Consider the following 15087-nt stretch of genomic DNA (forward strand, 5'->3'; position numbering starts at 1 on the left):
CTTTCCCATTCTGTTGTTTTCCTCTATTTCTTTGCACTGATTGCTGGGGAAGGCTTTCTTATCTCTTCTTGCTATTCTTTGGAACTCTGCATTCAGATGCTTATATCTTTCCTTTTCTCCTTTGCTTTTTGCTTCCCTTCTTTTCTCAGCTATTTGTAAGGCCTCCTCAGACAGCTATTTTGCTTTGTTGCATTTCTTTTCGAATGTATGTATATACACACTTACCATATGCTTTAATGATCCGACTCCTAGGAATTTACCCTAGAGAAATGAAGCTTCATGTTCACATTTGAATATTTGTAGCAGCTCTATTCATAATGACCAAAAACTAGAGACCACTCGAATGTTCTTGAACAGGTGAATAGATTAATGAACTGTGGTTCGTCCATACAGTGGAATATTCCTCATCAATGGAAAGAAATTATTAATAACTATTCATACGTACAACCTGGCTGCCTCTCAGAGGCACTTTGCTGAATTAGAGAAGCCAGTCTCAAAAGGTTTCATGCTGTCTGATTCCACATTTATATGGAAGATGTGCCATTCTTAAAAAGATAAAACTATAGTGAATGAGAAATAGAGCATCGATTGCTAGGGGCCGAGGGTAGCGGGTGTGTTGTACTATGAAGCAGCAGCTCATAGGACTTTTCTGGAGTGATTGAACTGTCCTGTGTCCTGGTAGGATGGTGGTTACACGCTTCTATACGTATGTTAAAATTCACGAAAGTATACACAAAAAGTCAGTATTACTGTATGCTGGTTAAATAATTAAATGCCATAGACAGAAAATAAACAGATAAAAGACAGAAAAAGGAGGGCTTCCCTAGTGGCTAAGTGGTGAAGAATCCGCCTGCCAATGCAGGAGACAGGGGTTTCATGCCTGGTGCGGGAGGATCCCACATGCTGCAGAGCAACTAAGCCCTTGCGCCACAACTTCCGAGTCTGCGCTCTAGAGCCCGCGTGCCACAGCTGCTGAAACGGGCATGCTCTGGAGCCCGTGATCCCCAACTAGAGATGCCACTGCAATAATAGCCCATGCCCCACAGCTGGAGAATAGCTCCTGCTCCCCACAACTTGAGAAAGGCCCACACAGCAACAAAGACCCAGCACAGGCACAAATAAATAATTATTAAAACAAAATACTTTCACACACACACCAAAGACAAGGAGAGGAAAGGAGGGTCGGAGGGAGAGAGAAAGAGAGACTGAGAGTGGCGGAGGGCAGAAGGATAAGGCAGTAGGCATGAGATGAAAGAGGAGCTGGCTAAGGGGAAGGTGTAAGCAAGAAGGACATCATATTGTGATAATAAAAAGTAATTTAAAAAATGAAGTAAATTAAAATGCATAGAAACAGTTAACAGACGAATGCTTACTGCAGAAAATATAATCAGTCATATGGAGATAGGTTTAAGGAATACTCCCAGGTGGCAGGGGAAAGGAACAAAGAGATGACTACAATTATGGGAAAAAAAAAAGTGTGGAGGACAAACAGCATGGATCCACAGGTAAATGGAATCAGGTGTTCCTGCAGAAACAACCAGGGCAAATGGAAAAGCACCTATTTTGAGAGCAGAGCTCAAGACAAGCAAGTAGTAAACAGTACAAAAAAGAATTTAAAAAAAAATGAAATATAAAATCCAAGATTAAAAAAATAGTCACGTGCCTCAAGTTACACAGGGTCAAATACATAAAAGCAAAAACTGCTAGAAATGAAATGAGGAATTTATAGAAATACCATTGAGGGAGGGTTTTAAAACATACTGTGTCAGTCTTTGACAGATAAAACAGGTAAAAAATATGAGTATAGATAACTTAAATAATATTCTTAAAGCTAGTGCCAAATACTTCTCTCTTGAAGCCTGAACTCTTCCTTAAGAGACTTGCCTTTTCCCTAGTATGCACAAAATTGATAATATGTTAACTTGCAAAGCAGACCTCTTTACAAAATGCCCCAGAAATGGCTCAGCCTACATTTTCTGATGAAAACGTGATAGAACTAGAAATCCATGCCACAGACATAATACAGAAGATCATTGTGTGAACAAGATGGAATAGGAATCAGACAGGAGCCTTAAAATGATGAGCTACTGAGACTGTTTCTGTCGGGAAAGGGAGGGGTTGACTAGGCCTGCCCAGTAGGGTGGACAGGTGGTGTGGAGGGCCAGTGGCGGTTGGAGATCATGGGTGTGTCAAGCATCAAGCTCTCCATGTATGATTCTTTTCTCAGGTGCACTCTCGAAGTCCTATATCATTGACAGTCAGAGGTATGTAGACAGGATGTTCAAAAGACAAAATATTAAAGCCTATGGCCAGAAGTGCTTGGAGGGGCTTTCCATATTGGCAGGGTTAGAAAGAAAAGTAACATCACAGCAGCGCAGTGATGGACCAGAAGAAAGGAAAGAGTCAGGGATCAAAGGGTTTGATATGTATTTTAAAAAATGGTGTAAAGGGAGCAGAGGATTAAAAGGATAAAAGGTTATTGGGGAGTTCAGAGGAAGAACCATTCCAGGTGAGACTTCAGGTGGCTGAACTGGAATGGAGAAGAAGCCATAATGTAAGAAGAAGGGAGGGATTTATCACAGTTGGCTTCAGATCATCATTCTCTGACTACCTCTCCCAGGTTCATTTATATGAAAATCACTTTGGAGAGATACTCTTTTAGCCTTGAAATTGATCTTAATAGTTATGTAATTTGATCTAAATTCTCTCAAAGGAGAAAGGAAATCAACATTTGTTGAGACTCTGCCATGTGCTTTTCACTATACTTCAACACCATTATCCTCTGTAATTAGAGGAACCATGTAATTTATTGTCCGAACTAGACTCTCTTGAGAGTAAAAGAACAACAGATAGAGGCTGAGGTTGTTCTGGGTAAACTGGCATGGATGGCAGTCCTATAATTATCAGACATCCTTTTGAGTTGTATGTGACTTTATCAGCATTTCAGAGACAGGGAAACTCAGACTCAGAGAAGTCTTTTATTTATTTATTATTTTGGCTGCATTGGGTATTTGTTGGCGTGCACAGGCTTCTCACTGCGGTAGCCTCTTTTGTTTCACAGCACTGACTCCAAGGCAGGCTTCAGTAATTGCATGCAGGCTCAGTGGCTGCAGTATACTGGCATGGTACATGTTGCTCCGTGGCGTGTGGAATCTTCCCGGACCAGAGATTGAACCTGTGTCCCCTGCATTGGAAGATGGATTCTTCCAGTGGACCACCAGGGAGGTCCTCAGAGAAGTCTTTTGACTAAAGGCACCCAGTTAGTGAGAGTCAAAGGCAGAGGCAGGACTCAGACCCAGATGTGTATGACTTCTGAAGTCTAACTGTTGCTGACTTAGTTCCCGGTTCACCTGCATTAGCTCCCCATCATCGTTTCACTTGCCTTGGCTTGACAGGCTCCCTTCCAGACAGATACTGTGACGGTCCCAGCTGGAAGTCTGTCTCAACACAGATGATTCGATGTGTGATGACTCTGCCGCTGCCAGCAGTGACAGGAAGCCAGCTGTTCTCAGAGCCTTTGGCCATGCCATGATGCACTTGAGATGTCTTAGCTCCTGTGTGTGGGCTACCCAGAGACCCCAGGTTTGCTTACTTTGTAATCAGAGTTATCAGATGAGGCCGGGGATGGCCAGTTAAGATGATGGAAGGAGATTCTGATAGATCCAGGGCTCACAAAAGCTATAGCATCAGAGAAGCTTGGTATTAGAAGAAGCAATGAGTGAACGCTGCAGCTGCTCGGTCACTTCAGTCATACCTGACTCTTTGCAATCCCATGACTAGCCCGCCAGGCTCCTCTGTCCATGGGATTTTTTCCCAGCAAGAACACTGGAGTGGGCTGCCATGCCCTCCTCCAGGGGATCTTGCTGACCTAGTAATTGCACCCGAGTCTCCTGTATAGCAGGCAGAATCTTTACCACTGAGCCACTGAGGAAGCCCATAATAAGGGAATAGGATTCAACAAGATGCAGATCTAGGGGTAGACAGCTGAAGAAGTTTCAGCTTAAGGAAGTGTGACAGGGCAGTGGGAAGGGACTTGGGATTAACTGAAGGCCCAGTAAACTGTCATCCATCAGGTCACTGAAAGAGAAGGAGGTGGGTGCAGAGCAGCAGAGTGAAAATGGGTGAATGGCTCTGAAAGTTTTCACCTGATCAATCTCTTTGCTTCAGTCCTGCTTTGGTTCTGGGGTGTGTGCCAGGGGTGTCCAGCTGGCCTCAGTAAGGCCATCCTGGGTCTGTTCACCTAGAGCCCAGCCATTCAGACCAGGATCTTTGCAGACTGCGTTCCTCTAAAAAGTCTTTGGGGAACAGGATGGGGGTCTTTGAAGGCCAAAACAATGGATTCTTGGTGGCTGTAAATGGACCACAACTGAATTGATTTTTTAAATTAAGTTTTAATAACACAGTTAATACAAGAATGCATTCTCTTTGTAATAATTTCAGAAAATGACAATTAAGGCTAAAATTTCTTTTGCCCATGAACCAGGTTCCTTTACCTCTTCCACAGATGTAGCCCTTTCTTCAAGCCAATTCTGGATTTATCCTTCTAGACTTTTTTCTATATATTTGCATTCACATGTGACCTTATAGAAAATTTATTATACTTGTCTCAAAGATTTGGAGGGCCTTGTTTGTTTAAACACAATCCCAAAATTATAGAAAAGTTGCAAGAACAGTACAAGGATTTCTGTATACTCTTTACCTGATTTACCATCTGTTCATGTTTTGTTTCATTTGGCTCATCATTCTCTCTGTTAAATATATTAATATGCATGTATATTTTTTTGTGTGCCGTCTGAGAATGAGTTGGAATCGTGGTCCCCATTTTCCCCTAAATAATTTAGTGTGTATTTTCTAAGAACATGGACATTCTCTTGCATATGTACAATTATCCAACTCTGGAAACCTAATATTGACCCAGTGCTATCATTTAATTCATAGTCTCAATCCAGATTTCATTAGCTGAACCACCGATGTCGATCTTCAATTGAACCATGGACTTTTTTTTTTAAACAAAGAAGTATTACATTGTAATAGCCAATCTTCATCTTGCTGGTTTAACATGTTAGTACATGTAGATAGCCCAGTGTTATAGAGCCATACGTAATATTTCACTGTGTGAACATGCTCTGGATAATTTACCCCTTTCCCTGTTGATGAGCATTCATGTTATTTCCAATTTTTCTTTAAAATTGAAATATAGTTGGTTTACAATGTTGTGTTAGTTTCTACTGTACAGAGAAGTGAACCAACTATCCATGTAAATATATATCCCCTCTTTTTGGATTTCCTTCCCATTTAGGTCACCACAGAGCCCTAAGCAGAGTTCCCTGTGCTCTACAGTAGGTTCTCATTAGTTATCTACTTTATATGTAATAGTGTATACATGTCAATCCCAATCTCGCAGTTCATCCCACCCTCTCTTTCCCCCTTTAGTGTCCATACATTTGTTCTCTACGTCTGTGTCTATTTCTGCCTTGCAAACAGGTTCATCTGTACCATTTTCTTAGATTCCACGTAGATAAAATGCGTTAATACACAACATTGATTTTTCTCTTTCTGACTTGCTTCACTCTGTGTAACAGTCTGTAGGTACATCCACATCTCTACAAATGACCCAATTTTGTTCTTTTTTATGACTGAGTAATATTTTGTTGTACATATGCACCGCATCTTCTTTATCCACTCATTGGTTGATAGACATTTAGGTTTCTTCCATGACCTGGCTATTTTAAATAGTGCTGCAGTGAACACTGGGGTGCATATGGTTTTTTTTTTTAAATTTTGTTTGTTTTCAGGGTTTATGCCCAGTAGTGGGATTTCTGGGTCATATGATAATTCTATTTTTAATATTTTAAGGAACCTTCAAACTGTTCTCCGTAGTGGCTGTATCAATTTGCATTTCCTGCTTTTTATCTCTGCAAACATCCTCAAACATAACTGAATGCTAGTGGGGATTGCTTTGGATGACTGTTCTAAGGACATTTACAGTGAGGACAAATAAGGACTCATGATGTTGAAGAAAGTACCTTCAAAAGGAGAAGTTCTTAATACAGAGAAGCTCCTGGTTCACATATTATGATGACTTTAAAGCAACACAGTTATTCAGACTTTCCAATAGTTGCTCAAAAAAAAAAAAAAAGACTAAGAAAGTTCTCGGTGAAGAGCAATCTTTAGAAAGATAGTTACCAGTAATGCTATCTTTTATGGATTCAGCACTGTATTAGGTAATTGCACCAGAATGCAGAGGCCTTGTTTGCTCTGAAGGCCTTTGATGGAAACAGCCAGATCTTGCCCCCCAACCAGCTTCACTCCCAAGGCAAGCAATGTTCTCTTGACTGGGACACTTTTCTCCTGTGCACTTAGCAAGCTTCCACCAGGGGGGACAGTTGCTATTTCTGCTTTGTGTGAAGCATTTTGTACCATCTGGGCTGGCTGAATTTCAACAGAGATAGTAAAGAAACATTTATCAAGAAAAATCAAAGTCAGTCTCGCCAAGTGTGGTCTAGAGAGATTTGCTTTCTCGATACATATACAGCTCTCTTGCTGCTGGGAAACATGACTCTGCTTTGAAAAGCTTCAGGAGGGGACAGGCCTTTGGATCTTAGCCTGCAGCTACTTTCAGCTGCTCATGATACAGTGACTTTAGTAGCCAGAGCACTTGGAGATGTGAATACCGACAGTCCCAGAATCAGTTCCGCTTTGTTCCTTTTCATAGAAATTTTTGGCCCCTTTGGAAGAGGATAGACCCAAAAGGAACAGAAGTAGAAGAAAAGGTCTATAAGAGTTGGGGGAAAGATGGAGTCATGCCTCAGTTAGGATTGGAAAGTTCAGGGGAAGTAGATGGTCGGGGAGAGGTCATTCTTAAACCATTAGTTATGAGATTGGCTCAAGAATACTTGTCCTACAAAGAGTACTCTGAAGGAGCTGTGAGGTTGCATACTTACACTAGAAGAATGTTCTGGTGATTATCCTGTGTTGTCAGTTTATAAGACAGGGGAGGGCGTGTGCTCTTTGAAGACAAGCTGTTTTCACTTGCATATGTGTTGCCAATCAACCAGACAGACAAGTTTCTGGCACTTCAGAGCCTCTCAAATCATGTTTTTATGCAACTTACTAGGGTGATAAATGTGTCATTCCAATATCCAAGCCTGGCAACTGGCACATGCTGTTTTCCTTGGAAGGCTCAGTGAATGAGAGAAAGTAACAGTTGGAGATTGTATGTAGTCCATGGGGAAAGTGTATGGGCATATTAAGAAATTATATCATCTAGGAAAGTTTTACCTAATGTGTGCTCTATGGACCAGCAGTATCAGCATCACTTGGGAACTTGTTAGAGAAACAGATGAGCAGGTGTCACTCCAGACTTAATGAATCAGAATCTTATCTGTGGAAGTGAGTGGGTCATAGGAATATGCATCTCACTGGTCATCTGGGTGACCTTTGTCTGCACTAAGGGCTGAGAAGCATTCCTTTGGAAGGGTTCAAATGGAAAAGTCAGATGCTTTATTCTCAAGAAAAAATTTGGAAATGATTAAGTCTTCGTAATAACAATAAACCAATGTAGTAAAAGAGGGCACTGAATATTAATTGTAATAACAATGAAGTAGCAATAACATGAAAATGAAAGCAATAATATAGCTAGCATTTATTGACTATTCCCTAGGTGCCAGTTTCTGGGTTAACAATGTATATTCTTTATCTGATTGCACCCTTTTAACAGCCCAATGAGGTATGTTCTTTCCATTTTACTGATCAAGAATTTGAGGTTCAAAAATGTGAAATAACTGCTAGGCAAGTTGCAGACCCTGGATTCATATAGCCCTGTATCCAGTATACTATATGAGCTGGCTACTGTCTCCTTAGAAATCAATTCTGCTTTGAATTTGTTGTTGTTGCTCAGTTGCCAAGTCATGTTCGACTCCTCATGATCCCAAAATTGCTTCGAATAACTTGGTTTTATTCTGCTAGGTACTGGGGACAGGGGGTCAACATAAGATATTGAAGACAAGATCAACATGTTATGTTGGCACCCCTGTCCACAGTACTTATCAGAGTGCTGAACACATTAGGGACCTGTTTATTGAACTTAGCCAAATAAAGAGGAAAAATTCTTACTTGTGGTACAAAAATGAGATACAACTTGCAAGATGACATGGAATAGGAATTCAGCCTGTGGATGAGGGGAAGAAGGGGCCATGTGCTAGAGTACAGAATGATGTCAGTGCAGACTAGGTCACAGCTTGCCTCCTGGGGTCCCTTGTCACTCCTCTGACAGTCCACTCAGCCCTTTTTCATTCCCTTTATTCAGTCTCAACCCTTCACTAGCTATATGATCTTAGCCAAGTCAGCCCCCCACCACTCCATCCCAAGCAGTGGTTAGTTCTCAGATAAAATGAAAGGGAAGAGGAGCAAGGGGGTTGAGAGTAATTTTGGGGAGTGAATATAATGCCCCCAAACTTTAAGCTGGAGGTGAACAGAGTAAAGACAAGAGGGAATGAGGAGAAAGAGAAAATTTTGTGTTGGGCTCAATAGATTGATTGGTGATGAAAGATTTGTAGCAGTGGGGTACTAGAGTTAATGAACTGGAAAATGGGAAGTAGTGTAGCTTGTGGGATACATGAAACTGAGTTTAAGAAAGTAGTGTCACTTCTGGATGATAAACACCAGGAAGGAGGTGACTGTGATGAGATGGAAGCAGAGGTTGCAGGGAGTGACTGGGATGCTTTATTCTTTACTTTGCTGATAACTTGTTGCACTTATGAAGCACTTGGAACAAATACTGAATGATAGCGGTGGTAATGGGTATCTTTGTCATATTCCTGACTTTAATGAGATTGCATTTACCATTAACTTTGGTGCTATTATTTCCGATGTCCTTTGTCCTGTGGAGATTTCCTATTATTTCTAGCTAATTGCAATGATCCTATAGTTTTCTCCTTTGACCTATAATTGTAATGAATATTTTAATAATAGATTTCTGAGGTTGAGCCATCTTTGCATTCTGGGTAAGAGTCACTGTTTGTTAACCTTTTAGCAGATAGTTTGATTCAGTCTGCTAATATCAATATATTACTTTGAGCATTGTATCCTCAAGATCTAGACAGTTTTCATTTTCTTCTCTCCTTCCCTTGGCCATCTGTGTTACTGGTTTTTGAACTGACTCCTAATTAACTTCTTCCATTTCTCCAGACTGATATCTTATGCTGCCTCATCCTTCCTGTTCTCAGTTGCATCCCACACTGTTGGCCTTCTTCTTCCTTTCCCTGCTAAACCTCCTTCACCCAGGGTGTTCTTGGGCACAGGTGGAGCTTAGCTGTAATGCTATTTTTCCAGCCCTCTCTCCCTGGGCTGTCTAGGTGCTAGGTAATGGGTGCTGCTTGGATAATAGGTCATTTTGGTTTAGAGGGCAATTCTTTCTCTTTTATTAATAGCTTTTTCTTTTTTATTAATTGCCTTTTATTGGAGTGTAGTTGCTTTATAATATTGTGTTAGCTTCTACTGCACAGCACAATGAATCAGCTATACATATACATATGTCCCCTCCCTCTTGGATTTCCCTCTTATTTAGGTCACCATGGTGCATTAAGTAGAGTTCCCTATGCTGTACTGCATGTTCACATCAGTTGTCTATTTTTCTTTTTGAATTCAGATAAAATGCACCATTAACCATTTTTAAGTATATAGTTTAGAGGCATTTACTGCTTTAACAGTTTTGGGCAACCATCGTTTCTATCTAGTTCCAAGGAATTTTGTCACCTCTAAAGGAAACCCCATAACCATTAGGTAGTAACTCCCATTCCACCTACCACCAGCTCCTGGTAGCTGCTAGTCTGCTGTCTCTTTGGATTTACCCGTTCTGGATGTTTCATGTAAATGGAATCATAGAATATGTAAATTTTTATGTCAGAGTATACACATGTTCATAGCAGCATCTTTTACAATAGTCAAAAGTTGATCAACTGATGAATGGATAAGCAAAATTTGATATATTCATGCAAGCAGATATTCAGTTCAGTTCAGTTGCTCAGTTGTGTCCAACTCTCTGCCACCCCATGAACCGCAGCACGCCAGGCCTCCCTGTCCATCACCAACTCCCAGAGTCCACCCAAACTCATGTTCGTTGTGTCAGTGATGCCATCCAACCTCTCATCCTCTGTCGTCCCCTTCTCCTCCTGCCCTCAATCTTTCCCAGCATCAGGATCTTTTCAGATGAGTCAGCTCTTCGCATCAGGTGGCCAAAGTACTGGAGTTTCAGCTTCAACATCAGTCCTTCCAGTGATCATCCAGGACTGATCTCCTTTAGGATGGGTTGGTTGGATCTTCTTGCAGTCCAAGGGACTCTCAAGAGTCTTCTATTCAACCATAAATGAAGTACAATATGTATGATCCTAGAAAGGATTAAGCTAATTGGAAGAAGCTAATTTTTCTTGGAGGCCTTTTGGAAAATAAACTTAAAAAATTTATGGTTAATCTAGGGGAAGGGCAGTTTGAAAGTCAGAAATCAATTTTAAACCAACATAGAGTCTACATCTTTTCAGTTTATCTCACTTCGTATGCTTCTTAGCTGTTGGTGCTAATAAATGAAGATTCCCATTAAATAAATGTGATGCCAGGAAACCTTTGCACAGGTTCTACAACCATCACTGGTTGGCACTTTAACATTTGGGGGTTCAGTTCAGTTCAGTTGCTCAGTCGTGTCCGACTCTGCAACCCCATGAACCGCAGCACACCAGGCTTTCCTGTCCATCACCAACTGCTGGAGTCTACCCAAACCCATGTCTATTGAGTCAGTGATGCCATCCAACCTCTCATCCTCTGTCGCCCCTTCTCCTCCTGCCCTCAATCTTTCCCAGCATCAGGGTCTTTTCAGATGAGTCAGCTCTTCGCATCAGGTGGCCAAAGTATTGGAGTTTCAGCTTCAACATCAGTCTTTCTAGTGAATACCTAGAACCGATCTCCTTTAGGATGGACTGGTTGGATCTCCTTGCAGTCCAAGGGACTCTCAAGAGTCTTCTCCAACACCGCAGTTCAAAAGCATCAATTCTTCGGCACTCAGGTTTCTTTATAGTTATTAATGCTAAAACTGGTTTGTTTGTTTTCTTTCTGATTTTAGTAAGAGATGCTAAAAACCTTGTACCTATGGATCCTAATGGCTTGTCAGATCCTTACGTGAAACTGAAACTGATTCCTGATCCCAAGAGTGAGAGCAAGCAGAAGACCAAGACCATCAAGTGCTCCCTCAACCCCGAGTGGAACGAGACATTTAGATTGTAAGTTAAAAGTATTGCATCCCAGCCTGGGTGGCAAGGTTGGGTTGTGGGCCACCGGAGATTGGGAAGGTCCTCTACCAGCCTGTCTTTCCTTCCCTCCGTCCCTGCCTCCTTCTCTCCTTCCCTTTCTCCCTTCCTCTCTTCCTTTCTTCCTTCTTTCCTTCCTCTCCATCTGCAGTTTTGCATTGCAAGCCAAGTAAAAATTGGAACTTTTTTCATATACAGTATTGAGAATGTCTCTGATGTGGGGGAGTGGAAAATACTGTGATGTGTTGCTAGGTGAAGCCAAATTGTGGGAGTTGCTCTGGGTCTCAGCAAACATAGAATGCAACCCATAGGGTGTGGGAATGACCTCCTTAGGGCTGTGTGTGTGGATGATGCTGGGCCAGCCGCCAGCCACCTGCTGGCAGCTCTTTGCTAGCTGTCATGCAGGGTCTTCCCTGGCTAGTGCTCCAAGAACATGGCCTCACTTTTTGCTGCATCTGAGCTAACAATTATGAGATACATCAGCTGATGGTTACTGAGCATGTGCTGTGTATAACAAGCACTGTATTAAGGGATCTGGCTTCACTAGTCATTTCATCCCCATTCTATCAACGGGGCTTAAAGAGGTTAAAGAACAGGCCAGTATCCCACAGCAAGAACAGGGTAAGATGGGATTCAGTGACAGTCCAACTCCAGGGAAAAGTGAATGTGTTAGTTGCTCAGTTCAGTTGTGTCCAACTCTTTGTCACCCCATGGACTGTATCTTGCCAGGTTCCTCTATCCATGGAACTTCCTAGGTAAGAATATTGGAGTGCGTAGCCATTCGCTTCTCCAGGGGATCTTCCTGACCCAGGGATAGAACTCGAGTCTCCTGCACTGCAGGCAGATTCTTTACTGTCTGAGCCACAAGAGAAGCCCTCCAACTTCAGGGATCATGGGCCAAAAGCATGACTTCTTGTGGTGCCCCGGTTCCTCCTTCCCCTCTCAGAGCAAAACTGGGGGCTCATCTCAGCCTCCATCAAGGACATGCCCTAGAACAATTTCCCCCAGACTGGCCCCAGCAAGGCTCTTTCCTTCATACGTTTCCTCAACCTCATCATCAACCTGCATGTGTGCAAACACTCACATAATTACAGGACTGGCATTCATAGTTCTTAGAGTGACTGTGTCAATAGGATTTCCTGGGCATCGTGGATCCTGGACATACGGCAATGCAAGCGGTTAGAACTGCCTGGTCAGAGCTGGCCTCGGTCCTCTTCCTGTTTAACCACAGGCTGTAAAACAGAAAAGCTCTGCCTCCCTAGGGAGCTTGCCTGGGATGAAAACTGAATTTGTTTCTTGCAACAGCTTGTAATCTTTAAACATTGCTACCTTCTGGCTTTGTCCTCTTGTACATTTCATCTGCTTGAGAAATCACTGTAACCTCCACTGACTTTTTTATTTTCCTCCTTGCAGCCAGCTGAAAGAATCAGACAAAGACAGGAGACTGTCTGTAGAGATTTGGGATTGGGATCTGACCAGCAGAAATGACTTCATGGGATCTTTGTCGTTTGGGATTTCTGAACTGCAGAAAGCTGGTGTTGATGGCTGGTAAGGAAACTTTCACTTTGAAAGCAACAGTACAGCTTGATCCATCGAAACCTGAGATCAAGAATGGTTCCCTTTTTCTCCTAAATGTTTCTCCTTTTTTCCTAAAGACTAAAGTAGAATTACAAGTGAAAGCTGGTGGATTGGTTCTGCCACATCAGCTCAGTTCAGTTGCTCAGTTGTGTCCGACTCTGCAACCCAATGAATCGCAGCACGCCTGGCCTCCCTGTCCATCACCAACTCCTGGAGTTCACTCAAACTCATATCCATTGAGTCGGTGATGCCATCCAGCTATCTCATCCTCTGTCATCCCCTTCTCCTCCTGTCCGCAATCCCTCCCAGCATCAGAGTCTTTTCCAATGAGTCAGCTCTTCACATGAGGTGGCCAGAGTATTGGAGTTTCAGCTTTAGCATCATTCCTTCCAGTGAACACCCAGGACTGATCTCCTTTAGGATGGACTGGTTGGATCTCCTTGCAGTCCAAGGGACTCTCAAGAGTCTTCTCCAATACCACAGTTCAAAACCATCAATTCTTCGGCGCTCAGGTTTCTTCACAGTCCAACTCTCACATCCATACATGACCACAGGAAAAACCATAGCCTTGACTAGATGGACCTTAGTTGGCAAAGTAATGTCTCTGCTCTTGAATATGCTATCTAGGTTGGTCATAACTTTCCTTCCAAGGAGTAAGCGTCTTTTAATTTCATGGCTGCAATCACCATCTGCAGTGATTGTGGAGCCCCCCAAAATAAAGTCTGACACTGTTTCCCCATCTATTTCCCATGAAGCGATGGGACCAGATGCTATAATCTTCGTTTTCTGAATGTTGAGCTTTAAGCCAACTTTTTCACTCTCCCCTTTCACTTTCATCCACTTTCAAACCACTAAAAAGAGGCTTTTTAGTTCCTCTTCACTTTCTGCCATAAGGGTGGTGTTATCTGCATATCTGAGGTTATTGATATTTCTCCCAGCAATCTTGATTCCAGCTTGTGCTTCTTCCAGCCCAGCTTTTCTCATGACGTACTCTGCATATAAGTCAAATAAGCAGGGTGACAATATACAGCCTTGACATGCTCCTTTTCCTATTTGGAACCAGTCTGTTTTTCCATGTCCAATTCTAACTGTTGTTTCCTGACCTTCATTTAGGTTTCTCAACAGGCAGGTCAGGTGGTATGGTATTCCCATCTCTTTCAGAATTTTCCACAGTTTATTGGGATACACAATTGAAGGCTTTGACATCGTCAATAAAGCAGAAATAGATGTTTTTCTGGAACTCTCTTGCTTTTTCCATGATCCAGTGGATGTTGGCAATTTGATCTCTGGTTCCTCTACCTTTTCTAAAACCAGCTTGAACATCTGGAAGTTCACAGTTCACGTATTGCTGAAGCCTGACTTGGAGAATTTTGAGCATTACTTTACTAGTGTGTGCTGCTGCTGCTGCTAAGTTGCTTCAGTCGAGTCTGACTCTGTGCAACCCTATAGACGGCAGCCCACCAGGCTCCCCAATCCCTGGGATTCTCCAGGCAAGAACACTGGAGTGGGTTGCCATTTCCTTCTCCAATGCATGAAAGTGAAAAGTGAAAGTGAAGTCGCTCAGTCATGTCTGACTCCTAGCAACCCCATGGACTGCAGCCTACCGGGCTCCTCCGTCCATGGGATTTGAGATGAGTGCAATTGTGTGGTAGTTTGAGCATTCTTTGGCATTGTCTTTCTTTGGGATTGGCACATAGATAACATTTTATTTAATCCTCATGCAAAAATTCCATGGACGGAGGAGCCTGGTAGGCTTCAGTCCATGGGGTCACAAAGAGTCGGACACTACTGAGTGACTTCACTTTCCTAGACTTTTCCATGCAAAAAAAAAAAAAAAAAGAAAAGAAAGAAAGAAAGAATTAGTTGTCAGTATTTTCAAACTCAGGAAATTCCCAATAAAAGTTTGAGCCTATAGGGTAACAAGTGAGAAGAGTTGAGTAGTTAATACTGACATTTGACAGGATGTGGTGGTGGTGGTGGTCTAGTCGGCTAAGTCATATCTAACTCTTATGACCCCAGGGACTGTAGCCCACCAGGCTCCTCTGTCTATGAGATGTTTCAGGCAGGAACACTGGAGTGGGTCGCCATTTCCTATTCCGCAGGATCTTCTTGGCCCAGGGACTGAACCCAGGTCTCCGACATTGCAGGCAGATTCTTTACTGATGGAGCAACCAGGGAATCCCATTTGCTGCAGTCCTCATTAGTCCCTATT

At 42.5% G+C, this 15087-nt stretch overlaps 1 protein-coding gene across 2 annotated transcripts in view; it reads left to right on the forward strand.

The window, feature by feature from the left end:
• Positions 1-15087, forward strand: part of PRKCB (protein kinase C beta) — a 373695-nt gene that overhangs the window by 244434 nt on the left and 114174 nt on the right. For both annotated transcript variants that reach the window (XM_069570367.1, XM_069570368.1), the window contains exons 6-7: positions 11114-11270; positions 12711-12845. In XM_069570367.1, coding sequence (XP_069426468.1) covers positions 11114-11270; positions 12711-12845 — 292 coding nt within the window. The remainder of the gene's footprint in view (positions 1-11113; positions 11271-12710; positions 12846-15087) is intronic.

This window comes from Ovis canadensis, chromosome 24, assembly GCF_042477335.2.
Source record: "Ovis canadensis isolate MfBH-ARS-UI-01 breed Bighorn chromosome 24, ARS-UI_OviCan_v2, whole genome shotgun sequence".
Taxonomy (NCBI): Eukaryota; Metazoa; Chordata; class Mammalia; order Artiodactyla; family Bovidae; genus Ovis; species Ovis canadensis.